The sequence below is a fragment of the Erythrolamprus reginae genome, chromosome 5, assembly GCF_031021105.1.
Source record: "Erythrolamprus reginae isolate rEryReg1 chromosome 5, rEryReg1.hap1, whole genome shotgun sequence".
In the NCBI taxonomy this organism is placed as follows: domain Eukaryota; kingdom Metazoa; phylum Chordata; class Lepidosauria; order Squamata; family Dipsadidae; genus Erythrolamprus; species Erythrolamprus reginae.
The window spans coordinates 3,696,124-3,711,973 of record NC_091954.1 but is presented as its reverse complement, the minus strand read 5'-3'; the positions used below and the strand labels follow the sequence as shown (position 1 = coordinate 3,711,973).

Genomic DNA, 15,850 nt, shown 5'->3' with positions numbered 1-15,850 from the left:
TCGCTCTCCGCATGCGTGGCTGTATCATTAACTCTTGTTCTGAATCCAAGGAGGAGCTAGAGAATTGATCTCCTTCTGAGCTGTCTGCCCCACTCTCCTCCTCCCTGTCACTCATGTCTTCTTGGTCAGAGGAGCCTTCATCAGCAGATTCCACCGGGGGCAAAACAGGCCTGCAGCATGTGGATGTCTCCCCCACATCCACAGTCCTTGGGGCAGGGGCTGGGCCAGAGCCAACCACAACAAGTTTTATAAGTCCGTGTGTATGTGTGTGTGTGTTTTCTATATCTCAACTGATTATTTCTATTGCGAGGCAGGATAGAGAAATGTTGGTAGCAGGAAGCCAAAGCTTAGTATTAAACTCCTTTTGACCAGCAATAAAGGTCCGATAGCTTTCTTCACTTCAGACATCAATCTAACGCGTGACCTCTCATCTTTGAATCCATATAAGATTGTGTGGATGTAACCTCGGTCCTTGTTGTTTTGACGCCGGTGTGATCTCTTCCCCGCTAGGTGTTGGGGACTTCGCTGTCAGCGATGTCAGCTTCCTGCCAGATCCTTGCGCTCTTCCTGACCATCAAAAGAAACGAGGCTTAAATGAGAAGGAGAAACTGATTTACGCCCCACTCTCGGGGGTTGGGGGCTTGGTGTATGACAAAGACGCTGTGTATATTGACCTGGGGGGAAGCCACTCCCATCGGGAGAGAGAGGTACGACTTAAGGCTCGACACTTAATTTTTCTGCTTATGAATTGCTGATAATTGTAAAAGCATTTCTTTGCCTGGAGTGAATACTTAGCCACAAGAGGATGAGAACTGAATACCTCTAAGTACCTTGTGTTAGCATTCCACACTGGGCATTTTAGCAGAGAAATAACAGTTGGCTAGCGTAACACAGATGGAACCCCAAACACCAACTAACTCCATTACAAAACGTTGAAACTCCACCCCGAATTTCTCATCACCCCACCCTTAAATACCTATGGGGAGTGGTCAACAATTCCCTAGAGTTAACAAACTATAGACTACTTCCTTTTCCCATACAAGTATTCTTGTCTTAGTCTTAGTCTTCTAAAGCAAGCATCTAACAAAGGCTCGTGGTCTTCCTCCTCCTCTTCCTCCTCCTCTTCCTCTTCCTCTTCCTCCTCCTCTTCCTCTTCCTCCTCCTCCTCCTCCTCCATGTCAGACCCTACTGTCATTGGCATATCTGCCACCTCTGGGGTTCTTTCAGATTCATCCATGTCTATTCCTCCTTCACTCTCACTCTCTCCATCAGCTGGCAAAACCACTGGTCCAGAGTATCAAGATGGGCCTGGTTCATCCTCCCCAGAATCTTATCATTACCAGAATTGGATGAGGACCACTCACAAGAGCCTCCATAGCATTTGTCTAATGTAGGACTTTGTCAATTGGTTGAAAAGAAGTTTTTTTTCTTTTACAGTCTGGTTGGCCTGTGGGATGGAAGGCTAAATAAAGTGGGAATGCCATTTTTATTATTGTTTTATTATTATTATTTAATAGGAAAGTGAACCCAAGAACAAGGGGACACAATCTGAAGTTAATTGGGGGAAAGATAAAAAGCAACGTGAGAAAATATTATTTTACTGAAAGAGTAGTAGATCCTTGGAATAAACTTCCAGCAGACGTGGTAGGTCAATCCACAGTCACTGAATTTAAACATGCCTGGGATAAACATATATCCATCCTAAGATAAAATACACGAAATAGTATAAGGGCAGACTAGATGGACCATGAGGTCTTTTTCTGCTATCAGTCTTCTATGTTTCTATTATTATTATTATTATTATTGTTGTTGTTGTTGTTGTTGTTGTTATTATTATTATTATTATTATTATTATTATTATTATTATTATTATTATGTCAATACAACACAGCAAACGAGATCACTATGCTGGATTTCGTATTTCATCACCAGTCGGGCACTTCCCAAGCACCTAGGACTGCGTGATGTAGCGGCATATTATGTTTGCCGATCCCAGTAAAGCGGCCTTTTGCAATTGACAGGTGGAGATTTTGTCAATTCCGATGGTTTTCAAATGTCCGCTGAGATCCTTTGTCACTGTGCCCAGTGTGCCAAGGACCACTGGGACCACTTTCACTGGCTTATGCCAGAGTTGTTGCAGCTCAATTTTCAGATCTTCGTATTTCACTAATTTCTCTAGCTGCTTCTCCTCAATTCTGCTGTCTCCTGGGATTGCGATGTCGATGATCCATACTTTCTTTTTCTCCACAATCAGGATGCCTGGTGTGTTATGCTTCAGAATTCGGTCAGTCTGAAGTCGGAAGTCCCACAGTAGCTTTGCTTGCTCATTTTCCACCACTTTTTCGGGCTTATGATCCCACCAGTTCTTTGCCACTGGTAAATGGTAGTTCCGGCACAAGTTCCAGTGGATCATCTGTGCCACAGCATCATGTCTATGCTTGTAGTCAGTTTATTATTATTATTATTGTTGTTGTTGTTGTTGTTGTTATTATTATTATTATTATTATTATTATTATTATTATTATTATTAATTAGATTTGTATGCCGCCCTTCTCCGAAGACTCTGGGCGGCTCACAGAATAGATACAAAACAAGCATATAGCACAAATCTAACATATTAAAAAGTACGACTAAAAACCCTATGTAATGCACAATTATACAATCCAATCGCACCACGCATCACTTTGTCTCTCTGAGCAAATATTCCGTGAAATATTCCGTGATTGTTGGCAGGCCGCTGTGATAAATACCTTAATTAAACAGACCTTAGAAAAGGGGCACTGAGGCGCTGTTGATTCCTCCTCAGGAAGAAAGACCGAACCACGAACTCGTCCAGAGTCTCATCTCGGCACATTCCACCATCGATGCCAAGATGGCTTCCAGCAAAGTTTCTCTCTTCATGGATTCCGAGCCTTTAGACGCAGAGGATATGGAAAACGAGAGGTAAGCAGTAGGTTCACGGACAATTCTTCAGAGGTCGTGGGCACATCATAGAAACATAGAAACATAGAAGTCTGATGGCAGAAAAAGACCTCCTGGTCCATCTAGTCTGCCCTTATACTATTTTCTGTATTTTATCTTACAATGGATCTATGTTTATCCCAGGCATGTTTAAATTCAGTTACTGTGGATTTATCTACCACGTCTGCTGGAAGTTTGTTCCAAGGATCTACTACTCTTTCAGTAAAATAATATTTTCTCATGTTGCTTTTGATCTTTCCCCCAACTAACTTCAGATTGTGTCCCCTTGTTCTTGTGTTCACTTTCCTATTAAAAACACTTCCCTCCTGGACCTTATTTAACCCTTTAACATATTTAAATGTTTCGATCATGTCCCCCCTTTTCCTTCTGTCCTCCAGACTCTACAGATTGAGTCCATGAAGTCTTTCCTGATACGTTTTATGCTTAAGACCTTCCACCATTCTTGTAGCCCGTCTTTGGACCCGTTCAATTTTGTCAATATCTTTTTGTAGGTGAGGTCTCCAGAACTGAACACAGTATTCCAAATGTGGTCTCACCAGCATTCTATATAGCGGGATCATAATCTCCCTCTTCCTGCTTGTTATACCTCTAGTTACTGGAGGATTTTAAGAATAGGCTGGACAGACACTTATCTCAAATAATAACAAGCAGGAACGTTGACAGTCTCAAAATGGGTGAACAGTGCAGTCAGGCGGTAGGAAAAGCAACTAGGATGCTTGGCTGCATAGCTAGAGGTATCACAAGCAGGAAGAGGGAGATTATGATCCCGCTGTATAGAGCACTGGTGAGACCCCATTTGGAATAATACTGTGTTCAGTTCTGGAGACCTCACCTACAAAAAGATATTGACAAAATTGAACGGGTCCAAAGACGGGCTACAAGAATGGTGGAAGGTCTTAAGCATAAAACGTATCAGGAAAGACTTCATGAACTCAATCTGTATAGTCTGGAGGACAGAAGGAAAAGGGGGGACATGATCGAAACATTTAAATATGTGAAAGGGTTAAATAAGGTTCAGGAGGGAAGTGTTTTTAATAGGAAAGTGAACACAAGAACAAGGGGACACAATCTGAAGTTAGGTGGGGGAAAGATCAGAAGCAACGTGAGAACATAGTATTTGACTGAAAGAGTAGTAGATGTTTGGAACAAACTTCCAGCAGACGTGGTTGATAAATCCACAGTAACTGAATTTAAACATGCCTGGGATAAACATATGTCCATCCTAAGATAAAATACAGAAAATAGTATAAGGGCAGACTAGTTGGATCATGAGGTCTTTTTCTGCCGTCAGACTTCTATGTTTCTATACCTGAGCAATATATGTTGATACTTCATAATCTATCATATACAGGGGGGTGGACAGAAAAATGGAAACACCTGCAGCTCTTCCGTGGAATCCAGATTTGTGAAGCTCCCTTCGAACAGTTTTTGTGGAAACTGGGTTCTGTATGTGTCTATTGAGCTCTGCAGTGATTTTAGGAGCTGTGGTCTCGCGATCCGCTCTAACAATTCACTTTAGAAGTCCGACGGTCTCTCTCAGACCACTTCGACTTTCGACCAGACCTGTGCTTGGCTGAGGACGTTTTCCCTTCTCTTTCAAAAGCAGTCATGACTTTTGAGACATGGCCTCTTGAAACGCCAAACATTCGGGCACTTTCTGTTACACGAGCGCCTGCCATTCGAGCACCAACAATTGGGCCTCTTTGAAAGTCTAGAAGGTTATAACCAATTTCCTTAAATTTCTGTAAAAAAAAAAAGGTAGTTTAAAAAAACATATCAAATAACAGAATTTTTAAAAAAACATTAAAATATGCCAAGTTTTGATTCATTTGAACATGTTCAAAACATGATGCCAAAAAGTCAACTGTTTCCATTTTTTTGTCCACTCCCTGTATTTCACCAATATTTTCCACAATTCCTTCTACTGAAAATTCTAATATTATTCACTATTTGGACTGCCTGTATTATCTTTTTTTAAAATTTTGATTATAATACAAACAAACAAAACAAGATATATAAACATTTTTACATATACAGATGGAATAGCTTAATGTTTAATACTTTACAATTCTGTTTTTATTCGTTCATTTCCTTCCCTTAAATATTAGTTCAATTTTTTATTATTATATTTATTGATTGATTGATTGATTGATTGATTGGATTTGTATGCCGCCCCTCTCCATGGACTCGGGGCAGCTAACAACAGTGATAAAAACAATATGTAGCAATCCAGTAATAAAACAACTAAAAACCCTTATTATAAAAACCAGACATACATACTGACATACCGTGCATAAACTGTAGAGGCCCAGGGGGAAAGAACATCTCAGTTCCCCCATGCCTGACCGCAGAGGTGGGTTTTAAGGAGCTTACGAAAGGCGAGGAGGGTGGGGGCAATTCTAATCTCTGGGGGGAGTTGGTTCCAAAGGGCTGGGGCCGCCACAGAGAAGGCTCTTCCCCTGGGTCCCGCCAAACGACATTGTTTAGTTGACGGGACCCGGAGAAGGCCCACTCTGTGGGACCTAATCGGTCGCTGGGATTCATGCAGCAGAAGGCGGTCCCAGAGATAATCTGGTCTATCCAATTATATACTTTTATATATTTTTTCTATCCAATTATATAGTTTCCCCCCAACTGTACGGTATGGACTGCCTGTATTCTCAAGGGCTTTATTCTTGAGAGGTCTGTGAAATTTTGCTAGATGCCTAACCCATTTTTAAAATTTTCAGCGTTTTTGCCATGCCGAAAGAAGAAAAGGAGATGGATCTGCCAAGTGGGAGGACGCGCCGGAAGGCAGTCTTCGAAAATGAAGACCGAAGTGATGATGATGGTGATGAAGAGGAGGAGGAGGAAGAAGAAGGGATGTCCGTGGAGGGGGACATGGGAGAGAGTGACAATAATGAGGAAGGAGAAGACGGCAATTTCCTACACCAGAATCCGGTTTCCAGCTCTCCCGAACGAAGGAGGACTGAATCGGGTCCTGTGCCCCCATCAGAGTGCCCGGCCTTTGCTGACAGTGACGATGATCTTGAGGCAAGTTCAGGGGAGGAAGAAGAAGAAGAAGAAGACCTCGAAGAGACGGACGGAAGTGAAGAGGAAGAGGAGGCAACCCCTTCCGGATCTACCGCCAGAAACCCAACTCGACTTCATAAACCTTTATTGTGCGAAACGGACCACAAGTTCAGAAACGGGGGAAAGCAAGTAGTTAAAAAAACAGCCCCCATTGTAGTGACTGAAAATGTGACTCCTGAAGGAGCATCAATACAAGATTTAGGTGGACTTTCCTCTTCGGAAGAGGAAGGCCCCTCGGAGGAGGAAGAGGAGGAGGAGGATGATGACCTCAAAGGGTCGGACCAGGAAGAGGCTCAACTACAAAGTGCTGACGTCAAGATACAAGGCTGTGGGTCGATGAAGAACGAAGGTGATGTGGAAGATCTCTTGAAAGAGGACGAAGACTATAAAGAGACCGATTTTTCTTCGGAAACAATTGGTATGTACCTCTGAATCTCACAAAATTTTGGCCATGATGTTTTTATGGCGGTTATTCCAGTGATGGGCCCCAACCGGTACGGATGGGATCGGCGATCTGTTAGCACCTTTTCATGGCCTGGCCACGTACACACCCAACATGTGTGCGCCCACCCCTGTTCTGTCGGGCTCTCTGGTAGAATCCTCCCAAAAATTCACAGGTACAAATTTCAGACACACACACGTTTGAAAACTCAAAACAATGTTCTTTATAATGAAAAGTCACTTAACCTAAGCCCTCTTTTGGTATAGCAAAGAGCCCTCGTCTCCAAACAAACTGGTAATTTGTACAAGTCCCTTATCAGTTATGTGATACTTAGCTTGCAGCTGGGAGGCAATTCACAGTCCTTCTTCTTTCACAAAGTGAAACACACTTGGCTCTGGTTTAGTTTCAAAGTGGGGAAAAATCAGCACACAAAAAGTCAAAGTCAGTAAAGCAGTCACGAAACACAACGATCAGATAATCCTCCACAATGGCCAAACCCACAGGCTGCTCTTTATAGCAGCCTCACTATTGACCACAGCCCCACCCAACCACAGGTGGCCTCATTTTCTTTGATAATAATCTCTCAGTTGTTGCTGCCTATGCATCGCTCTCCGCATGCGTGGCTGTATCATTAACTCTTGTTCCGAATCCAAGGAGGAGCTAGATAATTGATCTCCTTCTGAGCTGTCTGCCCCACTCTCCTCCTCCCTGTCACTCATGTCTTCTTGGTCAGAGGAGCCTTCATCAGCAGATTCCACGGGCGCCAAAACAGGCCTGCAGCATGTGGATGTCTCCCCCACATCCACAGTCCTTGGGGCAGGAGCTGGGCCAGAGCTAACCACAACAACCCCCATGCAATATTTTGCTTATGCGCATGTGTCTTGCATTCAAGCAGGTGTTTAGCCTTTGTACATAAAAAGAGACTTTCTGGATTCAACTGCTCTCCTGTCGTGTGTTTGACTTAATTCTGGGCTCGTGGGTGGCTAATTGCAATAGCCAGGCAGAACAGAGGTTGCTTTCCTAGCAAGGAAAGTGCACAGTAACTTTGGTGTTAAGCCCAGTGAACGCAGTGGGAATAACTACACACATGTTCTTTGCAGCTCAAATTAAGAAGACCTGTATGCATAAACATTCACCAATTAAGTTGTTATGCCTGGGCAACGTATTTATGTAAGTGGCATTAAAAGAAGTAGGGAAAATCTTTGGCTGTTTAATCTGATTTAGATAAAGGGACAGTCTTATTTCTCCTCCTTCCTTTCAGGGGCTCTGAAATGGAAAGAAGGCCTCGCCCAGAAGGCAGCCGAAACTTTTTTGAGACGGCAACAGGCTGCTCCGAATCTCCGCAAACTCGTTTATGGAGCAGGTAAGAATATATATTTATTTATTAATTTATGTATTAATTTGGTTTCTACGCTGTCCTTCTCCCGAGACTCGGGGCGACTCACAACATGTAGAAATGTAGGTAGCATAGCTAGAGGTATCACAAGCAGGAAGAGGGAGATTGTGATCCCGCTGTATAGAGTGCTGGTGAGACCCCATTTGGAACAATACTGTGTCCAGTTCTGGAGACCTCACCTACAAAAAGATATTGACAAAATTGAAGGGGTCCAAAGATGGGCTACAAGAATGGTGGAAGGTCTTAAGCATAAAACGTATCAGGAAAGACTTAATGAACTCAACCTGTATAGTCTGGAGGACAGAAGGAAAAGGGGGACATGATCGAAACATTTAAATATGTTAAAGGGTTAAATAAGGTCCAGGAGGGAAGTGTTTTTAATAGGAAAGTAGACACAAGAACAAGGGGACACAATCTGAAGTTATTTGGGGGAAAGATCAAGAGCAACATGAGAAAATATTATTTTACTGAAAGAGTAGTAGATCCTTGGAACAAACTTCCAGCAGACGTGGTTGGTAAATCCACAGACACTGAATTTAAACATGCCTGGGATAAATATAGATCCATCCTAAGATAAAATACAGAAAATAGTATAAGGGCAGACTAGATGGACCAGGAGGTCTTTTTCTGCCGTCAGTCTTCTATGTTTCTATGTTTCTATGTTGTTGTATAGGGTATGAAATCTAAATAACATTTACAGATTATTATTATTATATTATTAAAAAGTTAACAGATTCATACATCAACCATCACACATTCGTTCATTGGGGCAAAGGGTTAAAATGGCCCCAGGCCTAAGGGCAGAGGTGAGTCTTTAAATGTTTACAGAAGGCAGGGAGAGGTGTCTGTCTGTATTAGAGAGGAAGGAGGGAAGGAAGGGAGGATGGTAGGAACAGAAGGAGGAAGGAAAGTAGGCTCAGAAGAAGGGAAGGAGGTCATGGAAGGAAGGGAGGAATGCCAAGGGAGGGAGGGAGGTTAAAGAACGAAGGTCAAGGGAGGGAGGAGAAAGGAAGGAAGGATGGTTAACGAAGGAACTTTAGGAAAGGAAGGGAAGGAGAAAGGAATGAAGGAAGGTCGAGGGAGGGAGGAAGGAAGGAAGGAGGAAGGGATGGAGGAAGCTCAAGGAAGCAAGGGAAGGAGAAGGAAGGCCAAGGAAGGGAGAGAGGAAGGAAGGTAGGGAGAAGGAAGGACCTTAGGCAAATGCTGTCCCAACCGCCCGTAATTACAGGGTAATTAGTCCAGAAAGACACACACCACACAATAGAAGGAAAACCAAAAGTCTTTATCAACAGAAAAGCAGAAAAAAACTCCCTTTTTAAATTGAATAATTGATTAATTAATTGAATAATTATTAGTTGAGTAATTTGGAAGCTGAGGACTGCCTGTAATGCATCTGTGAAAGCTTTAATTGTAGCCCAAGTGCTGCCTTGATTCTTCCTTAGTGGCCGAGGATGAGGAGGAGGAGGAAGGAGACGTGGAACTCGGTGGGTTGTTCCGTGTCAGCCGTCCCGACAAAGAATCGAAACGAAAGGTTGATGCTCTGGATTGCTCCAAATTTCTCACGGAAGCCCCACAGGACTGGGACTCGGACGAGGTACAGCTTGCCCTTCCTCCTCCCCCTCCTCCTCTCTTCTTCTTCCTCCTCCTCCTCTTCTTCTTTCCCCTTTCTTCTTTGAAAATGTCATGCAAGAACCTGCTTCAATTAACTTCACAGGGTCACTAAATTATTATTATTATTATTATTATTATTATTATTATTATTATTATTATTTATTGGATTTGTATGCCGCCCCTCTCCGCAGACTCGGGGCGGCTAACAACAATGGTAAAAACAACATGTAACAATCCAATTTAATAAAACAACTAAAAACCCTTATTATAAAAACCAAACATACACACAAACATACCATGCATAACTTGTCATGGCCTAGGGGAAGGAATATCCTAACTCCCCCATGCCTGGCGACAAAGGTGGGTCTTGAGTAATTTGCAAAAGACAAGGAGGGTGGGGGCCGTTCTGATCTCTGGGGGGACGGGGCCACCACAGAGAAGGCTCTTCCCCTGGGGCCTGCCAAACGACGTTGTTTGGTCGACAGGACCGGGAGAAGGCCAACTCTGTGGGACCTTATCGGCCGCTGGGATTCGTGCGGTAGAAGGCGGTTCCGGATGTATTCTGGCCCAATGCTATGTAGGGCTTTAAAGGTCATGACCAACCCTTTGAATTGTGACCGGAAACCGATGGGTAAATGACCTGTTGTAAGTCGGGAATTACCTATGCTTGAGAAAAAGGGAGAAAGGACCATAGGTATGTTTGGACAGGCAGTGAGGGATGTAATGGAGCCCCAAAAAATAATGAAAATCTGAAACTATGTTGTCACCCTTTTATCAATGATGGCTCGGTGCACTCTTAGCAAATGTAATCATCTTAATTTCAGTTTCCTCCTGACATAAACACGTCAAAACAGCTGGAGGCTGAAGGTTAATGTTTGCAGTGAGCTTCCCTTCACTCCTGATGGACTAATCTGAGAAAAGGATGGCCGGTTGCTGTGAACCTGTAAAACACACAGGTTAATTGATACTCTAGAGCCGTGTTTCCCAACCTTGGCAACTTGGAGATATCCTGGGGAAAAGGAATCCTCCATCTGAGTATTGCATTGGCAGTTCTGTGTTAGCAAAAACTTCAGAAGAGAAGGATTTAGGGGCGGTGATTTCTGACAGTCTCAAAATGGGTGAGCAGTGTGGTCGGGCGGTAGGGAAAGCAAGTAGGATGCTTGGCTGCATAGCTAGAGGTATCACAAGCAGGAAGAGGGAGATTATGATCCCGCTATATAGAGTGCTGGTGAGACCCCATTTGGAATAATACTGTGTTCAGTTCTGGAGACCTCACCTACAAAAAGATATTGACAAAATTGAACGGGTCCAAAGACGGGCTACAAGAATGGTGGAAGGTCTTAAGCATAAAACGTATCAGGAAAGACTTCATGAACTCAATCTGTAGAGTCTGGAGGACAGAAGGAAAAGGGGGGACATGATCGAAACATTTAAATATGTCAAAGGGTTAAATAAGGTTCAGGAGGGAAGTGTTTTTAATAGGAAAGTGAACACAAGAACAAGGGGACACAATCTGAAGTTAGTTGGGGGAAAGATCAAAAGCAACATGAGAAAATATTATTTTACTGAAAGAGTAGTAGATCCTTGGAACAAACTTCCAGCAGACGTGGTTGGTAAATCCACAGTAACTAAATTTAAACATGCCTGGGATAAACATATATCCATCCTAACATAAAATACAGAAAATAGTATAAGGGCAGACTAGATGGACAATGAGGTCTTTTTCTGCCGTCAGTCTTCTATGTTTCTACATCCCTCACTGCCTGTCCAAACATACCTATGGTCCTTTCTCCCTTTTTCTCAAGCATAGGTAATTCCCGACTTACAACAGTTCATTTAGTGACCCTGCGAAGTTAATTGAAGCAGGTTCATTGTGCATGTGTGTGTCGACCAGATGATTTTTGGCTCGCACAGAGGCTCTGGGAGGGCGTTTTTGGCTTCCAGGGAGCCTCCAGGGGGATGGGGGAAGGCATTTTTACCCTCCCCAGGCTGCAGGGAAGCCTTTGGAGCCTAGGGAGGGCGAAACACAAGCCTACTGGGCCCACCATAAGTTGGGAAACAGGCCATTTCCAGCCTCCAGATAGCCTCCGGGGGGGGGGGAGGGGCAGGGGAAGATCACTGGAGACTTTCGAGAAGAGACTGAACTGCCATCTGTCAGAAATGGTGCAGGGTCTCCTTCTTGGGCAGGGGGTTGGGCTAGATCAGGGGTAGGCAAAGCTGGTTCTTCTACGAGGTGTGTGGACTTCAACTCCCAGAATTCCTGAGCCAATCATGCCAGCTCAGGAATTCTGGGAGTTGAAGTCCACATGTCATAGAAAGCCGGCTTTGCCTACCCCTGGACTAGATGACCTACAAGGTCCCTTCCAACTCTCTTTATTCTATTCTATTCTATTCTATTCTTTTTATTTTATTTATTTATTGTTAGAGTTGGAAGGGACCATGCGGGTCACCAAGTCCAACCCCCTGCCTAAGCAGGAACCCTATAGCATCCCAGCCAAATGGCAGTCCAATTTCCTCTTAAAAATGTCCAGAGTATTGGAGTTCACAATGTCCGCTGGTAGGTTGTTCCACTGGTTGATCGTTCTGACCGTCAGGAAGTTCTTCCTTATTTCCAGGTTGAATCTCTCCTTGGTCAGCTTCCAGCCGTTGTTCCTCGTCTGGCCCTCCGGTGCCCTGGAGAATAAAGTGATCCCCTCCTCTCTGTGGCAACCCCTCGTATACCTGTAGACTGCTATCATGTCCGCTCTGGCCCTCCTTTTCTCTAGGCTATCCATGCCCAGTTCCCTCAGTCTCTCTTCGTAAGTCTTGGTTTCCAGTCCCTTAATCATCTTGGTTGCTCTTTTCTGCACCTTCTCCAGAGTTTCAATGTCTCTTTTGAAGTGTGGTGACCAGAACTGGACACAGTACTCCAGGTGTGGTCTGACCAGGGCGTAGTAGAGTGGTATTAAGACCTCCCTGGTCTTGCAGTGTATTCCCCTGTTGATGCAGCTTAGGATTGTATTGGCTTTTTTGGCTGCTGCTGCACATTGTTGGCTCATGTTTAGTTGATTATCCACCAAGACTCCGAGGTCTCTTTCGCAGTCGCTTCCATTCCATTCCATTCCATTCTATTCTATTCTATTCTATTTTGCAGGTGATGGAGAGTATCCGAGACTGTTTCGTGACCGGAAAGTGGGAAGCAGATAAAGATGCAGAAAAACTCTTGAAGGAAGATGGTAAATTAGAGAGTGTCTTCCTTAATTATTATTATTATTTTTTGGGAAGCCATCTGGGGGGGAAAAAAGTATGGCGTCTTCATATAAGGTAGTCCTTGACTTACGACCGGTTTCTTAACAATGGTTTGAAGTAATGATGGACCCCCATCTCCCTCAACATCTCCTTACAATCCAGCTTTGATACCGGCCCAATATCTCATAGTTAACGTGACTGCGATTTGTGATGGCTTGCTGGAAACCAGCATTTAAAAGGTTACCTTTAAAGCCCTACATGGCTTTGGACCAGACTACCTCTGGAACTGCCTGCTACCGCATGAATCCCAGCGACTGATAAGGTCCCACAGAGTTGGCCTTCTCCGGGTCCCGTCGACTAAACAATGTCGTTTGGCGGACCCCAGGGGAAGAGCCTTCTCTGTGACGGCCCCGGACCTCTGGAACCAACTCCCCCCCGGAGATTAGAATTGCCCCCACCCTCCCTGTCTTTCGTAAACTACTCAAGACTCATTTATACCGCCAGGCATGGGGGAGTTGAGATATTCCTTCCCCCTAGGCCATTACAAGTTATGCATGAGGACCCAGATTGTGGGGGCAATAGGTTGGCTCTGTTAAAAAGTGCTATTGCTAACATGTTGTAAGCCGCCCTGAGTCTAAGGAGAAGGGCGGCATAAAAATTGAATAAATAAATAATAAATAAATAAATGGTATGTCTGTGTGTATGTTTGGTTTTATAATAAGGGTTTTTAGTTGTTTTATTATTGGATTGTCACATGCTGTTTTTATCACTGTTGTTAGCTGCCCCTAGTCTACGGTGAGGGTCGGCATACAAATCCAATAAATTATTACTATTATTATTACAAGATCAGGTCCACTCACGTGGCGACCTTCTTTAGAACCACAAAGACTTAACGACCATAATGACCAGGCTCAATTACAAACAAATAAATACTGTATTGTCACGACACAGTATAATCCATCCAACGAAATTTGTATGTCACCAAAGACTGATCTCAACGTACATAACAATCCGAAAGAACAACCCGCCACAATTTCCCACCTGAACCATCCAACATCCACACAAGAGACCCAGTAGTATTGTCCAGCAGGATTATCTCAGGCATGTTTAAATTCAGTTACTGTGGATTTACCAACCACGTCTGCTGGAAGTTTGTTCCAAGCATCTCCTACTCTTTCAGTAAAATAATATTTTGATCTTTACCCCTGCTAACCTCAGATTGTGTCCCCTTGTTCTTGTGTTCACTTTCCTATTGAAAACACTTCCCTCCTGAACCTTATTTAACCCTTTAACATATTTAAATGTTTCGATCATGTCCCCCCTTTTCCTTCTGTCCTCCAGACTCTACAGATTGAGTTCAGGAAGTCTTTCCTGATACGTTTTATGCTTAAGACCTTCCACCATTCTTGTAGCCCGTCTTTGGACCCGTTCAATTTGATCAATACCTTTTAAATAAACGTCTCACTTAGCAGCAGAAATCTGGGGTTCGTACATTGAGGACTACCTGCATGGACCCTGGAAAGATGAACCATGGTTCTGATGTTTGCTTTTTATTTTATTTCTTTCCAGAAGAAATATACGGCGATTTCGAAGACCTCGAGACAGGGACCACGTATAAAGGCAAATCAGCTGATCCTGGAGACAAGGTTTGGGATGGTCCGATTATCTATGTCTGATTTAAGTGATAGATGCTGTCTTGCCCCTGTTGGAGTCTGACTCTGAGATTGTTAGGTGTTAAAGAATAAACTGTGCTATACCCCTAAGTTACACAGATATTAGCAGATATCCAGCTAATATTCCAGAGATGTGAGCAGTACAGTACTTCAAATAACCAGACCACATTCATTCATTCATTCATTCATTCATTCATTCATTCATTCATTCACTTATTTGTTTATTTATTTGCTTGCTTGCCTGCCTGCCTGCCTGCCTGCCTGCCTGCCTGCCTGCCTGCCTGCCTGCCTGCCTGCCTGCCTGCCTGCCTGCCTGCCTGCCTGCCTATCTATCTATCTATCTATCTATCTATCTATCTATCTATCTATCTATCTATCTATCTATCTATCTATCTATTAATTAGATTTGTATGCTTCCCCTCTCCATAGACTCGGGGCGGCTAACAACAATAATAAGACAATATAAACAAATCTAATATTTAAGTTTAAGTTAAATTTTAAAAACCCTAATTTAAGAAAAACCAATCATACATACATATATACCAAGCATAAATTTTATAAGCCTAGGGGGAAGGGAATATCTCAATTCCCCCATGCCTGACGACAGAGGTGGGTTTTAAGGAGCTTACGAAAGGAGGGTGGGGGCAGCTCTGATCTCTGGGGGGAGTGGTTCCAGAGGGTCGGGGCCGCCACAGAAAAGGCTCTTCCCCTGGGTCCCGCCAGACGGCATTGTTTAGTCGACAGGACCTGGAGAAGGCCAACTCTGTGGGACCTAACTGGTCGCTGTGATTCGTGCATACGTTAACTGTATAAATATTATTTACATTAGGCAAGTATAGTAGTCAGTAACAGTCCTAGCCATTCACAAATACAGCAATCAATATTCTCAATACATATACAAACCCACATACAGTCCTCTCTCCGAGGACTCGGGGCGGCTCACAACATATGTAAAAACAGAACCATAATATAATCCAATTAATGCTACATTTAAAAACAATTAAATGAAAAACCTATCGGCCAATCATTCAACTATCATACTTAACGCATTGAGGGGTCAGGGGGAAGATCTAAAAGTTGACTAGGGCAGTGTTTTTCAACCAGTGTGCCATGGCACACTAGTGTGCCGCCAGACATGGTCAGGTGTGCCGCGAAGCTCAGAGAGAAAGAAAGCAAGAGAGAGAGAAAGCAAGACAGAGAGAGAGAAAGGAAGCAAGAGAGAAAGAGTGAGAGAGAAAGAGAACAAGAGAGAAAGAAAGCAAGAGAGAGAACAAGAGAAATAAAGCAAGAGAGAGAAAGAGAGAGAAAGAGAGAGAAAGAGGGAGGGAAGGAGAGAGAGAGAAAGACATAGAGGGACGTAGGGAGGGAGAGAAAGAGAGCAAAAAAGAGAGGAAAGAAGGAAGAGAAAGAAAGAGGGATGGAGAGAGAAAGAAAGAGGAAGGAAGG

General features: G+C 43.5%; 1 protein-coding gene across 3 annotated transcripts in view; it reads left to right on the top strand.

Annotated features, from left to right (window-relative positions):
• The window catches only part of BMS1 (BMS1 ribosome biogenesis factor), a 53,315-nt gene that overhangs the window by 15,664 nt on the left and 21,801 nt on the right, over positions 1–15,850 (top strand). For all 3 annotated transcript variants that reach the window (XM_070751988.1, XM_070751989.1, XM_070751990.1), the window contains exons 8-14: positions 511–707; positions 2,807–2,943; positions 5,712–6,472; positions 7,758–7,859; positions 9,335–9,486; positions 12,637–12,718; positions 14,301–14,377. In XM_070751988.1, the coding sequence (XP_070608089.1) occupies positions 511–707; positions 2,807–2,943; positions 5,712–6,472; positions 7,758–7,859; positions 9,335–9,486; positions 12,637–12,718; positions 14,301–14,377 (1,508 nt within the window). The remainder of the gene's footprint in view (positions 1–510; positions 708–2,806; positions 2,944–5,711; positions 6,473–7,757; positions 7,860–9,334; positions 9,487–12,636; positions 12,719–14,300; positions 14,378–15,850) is intronic.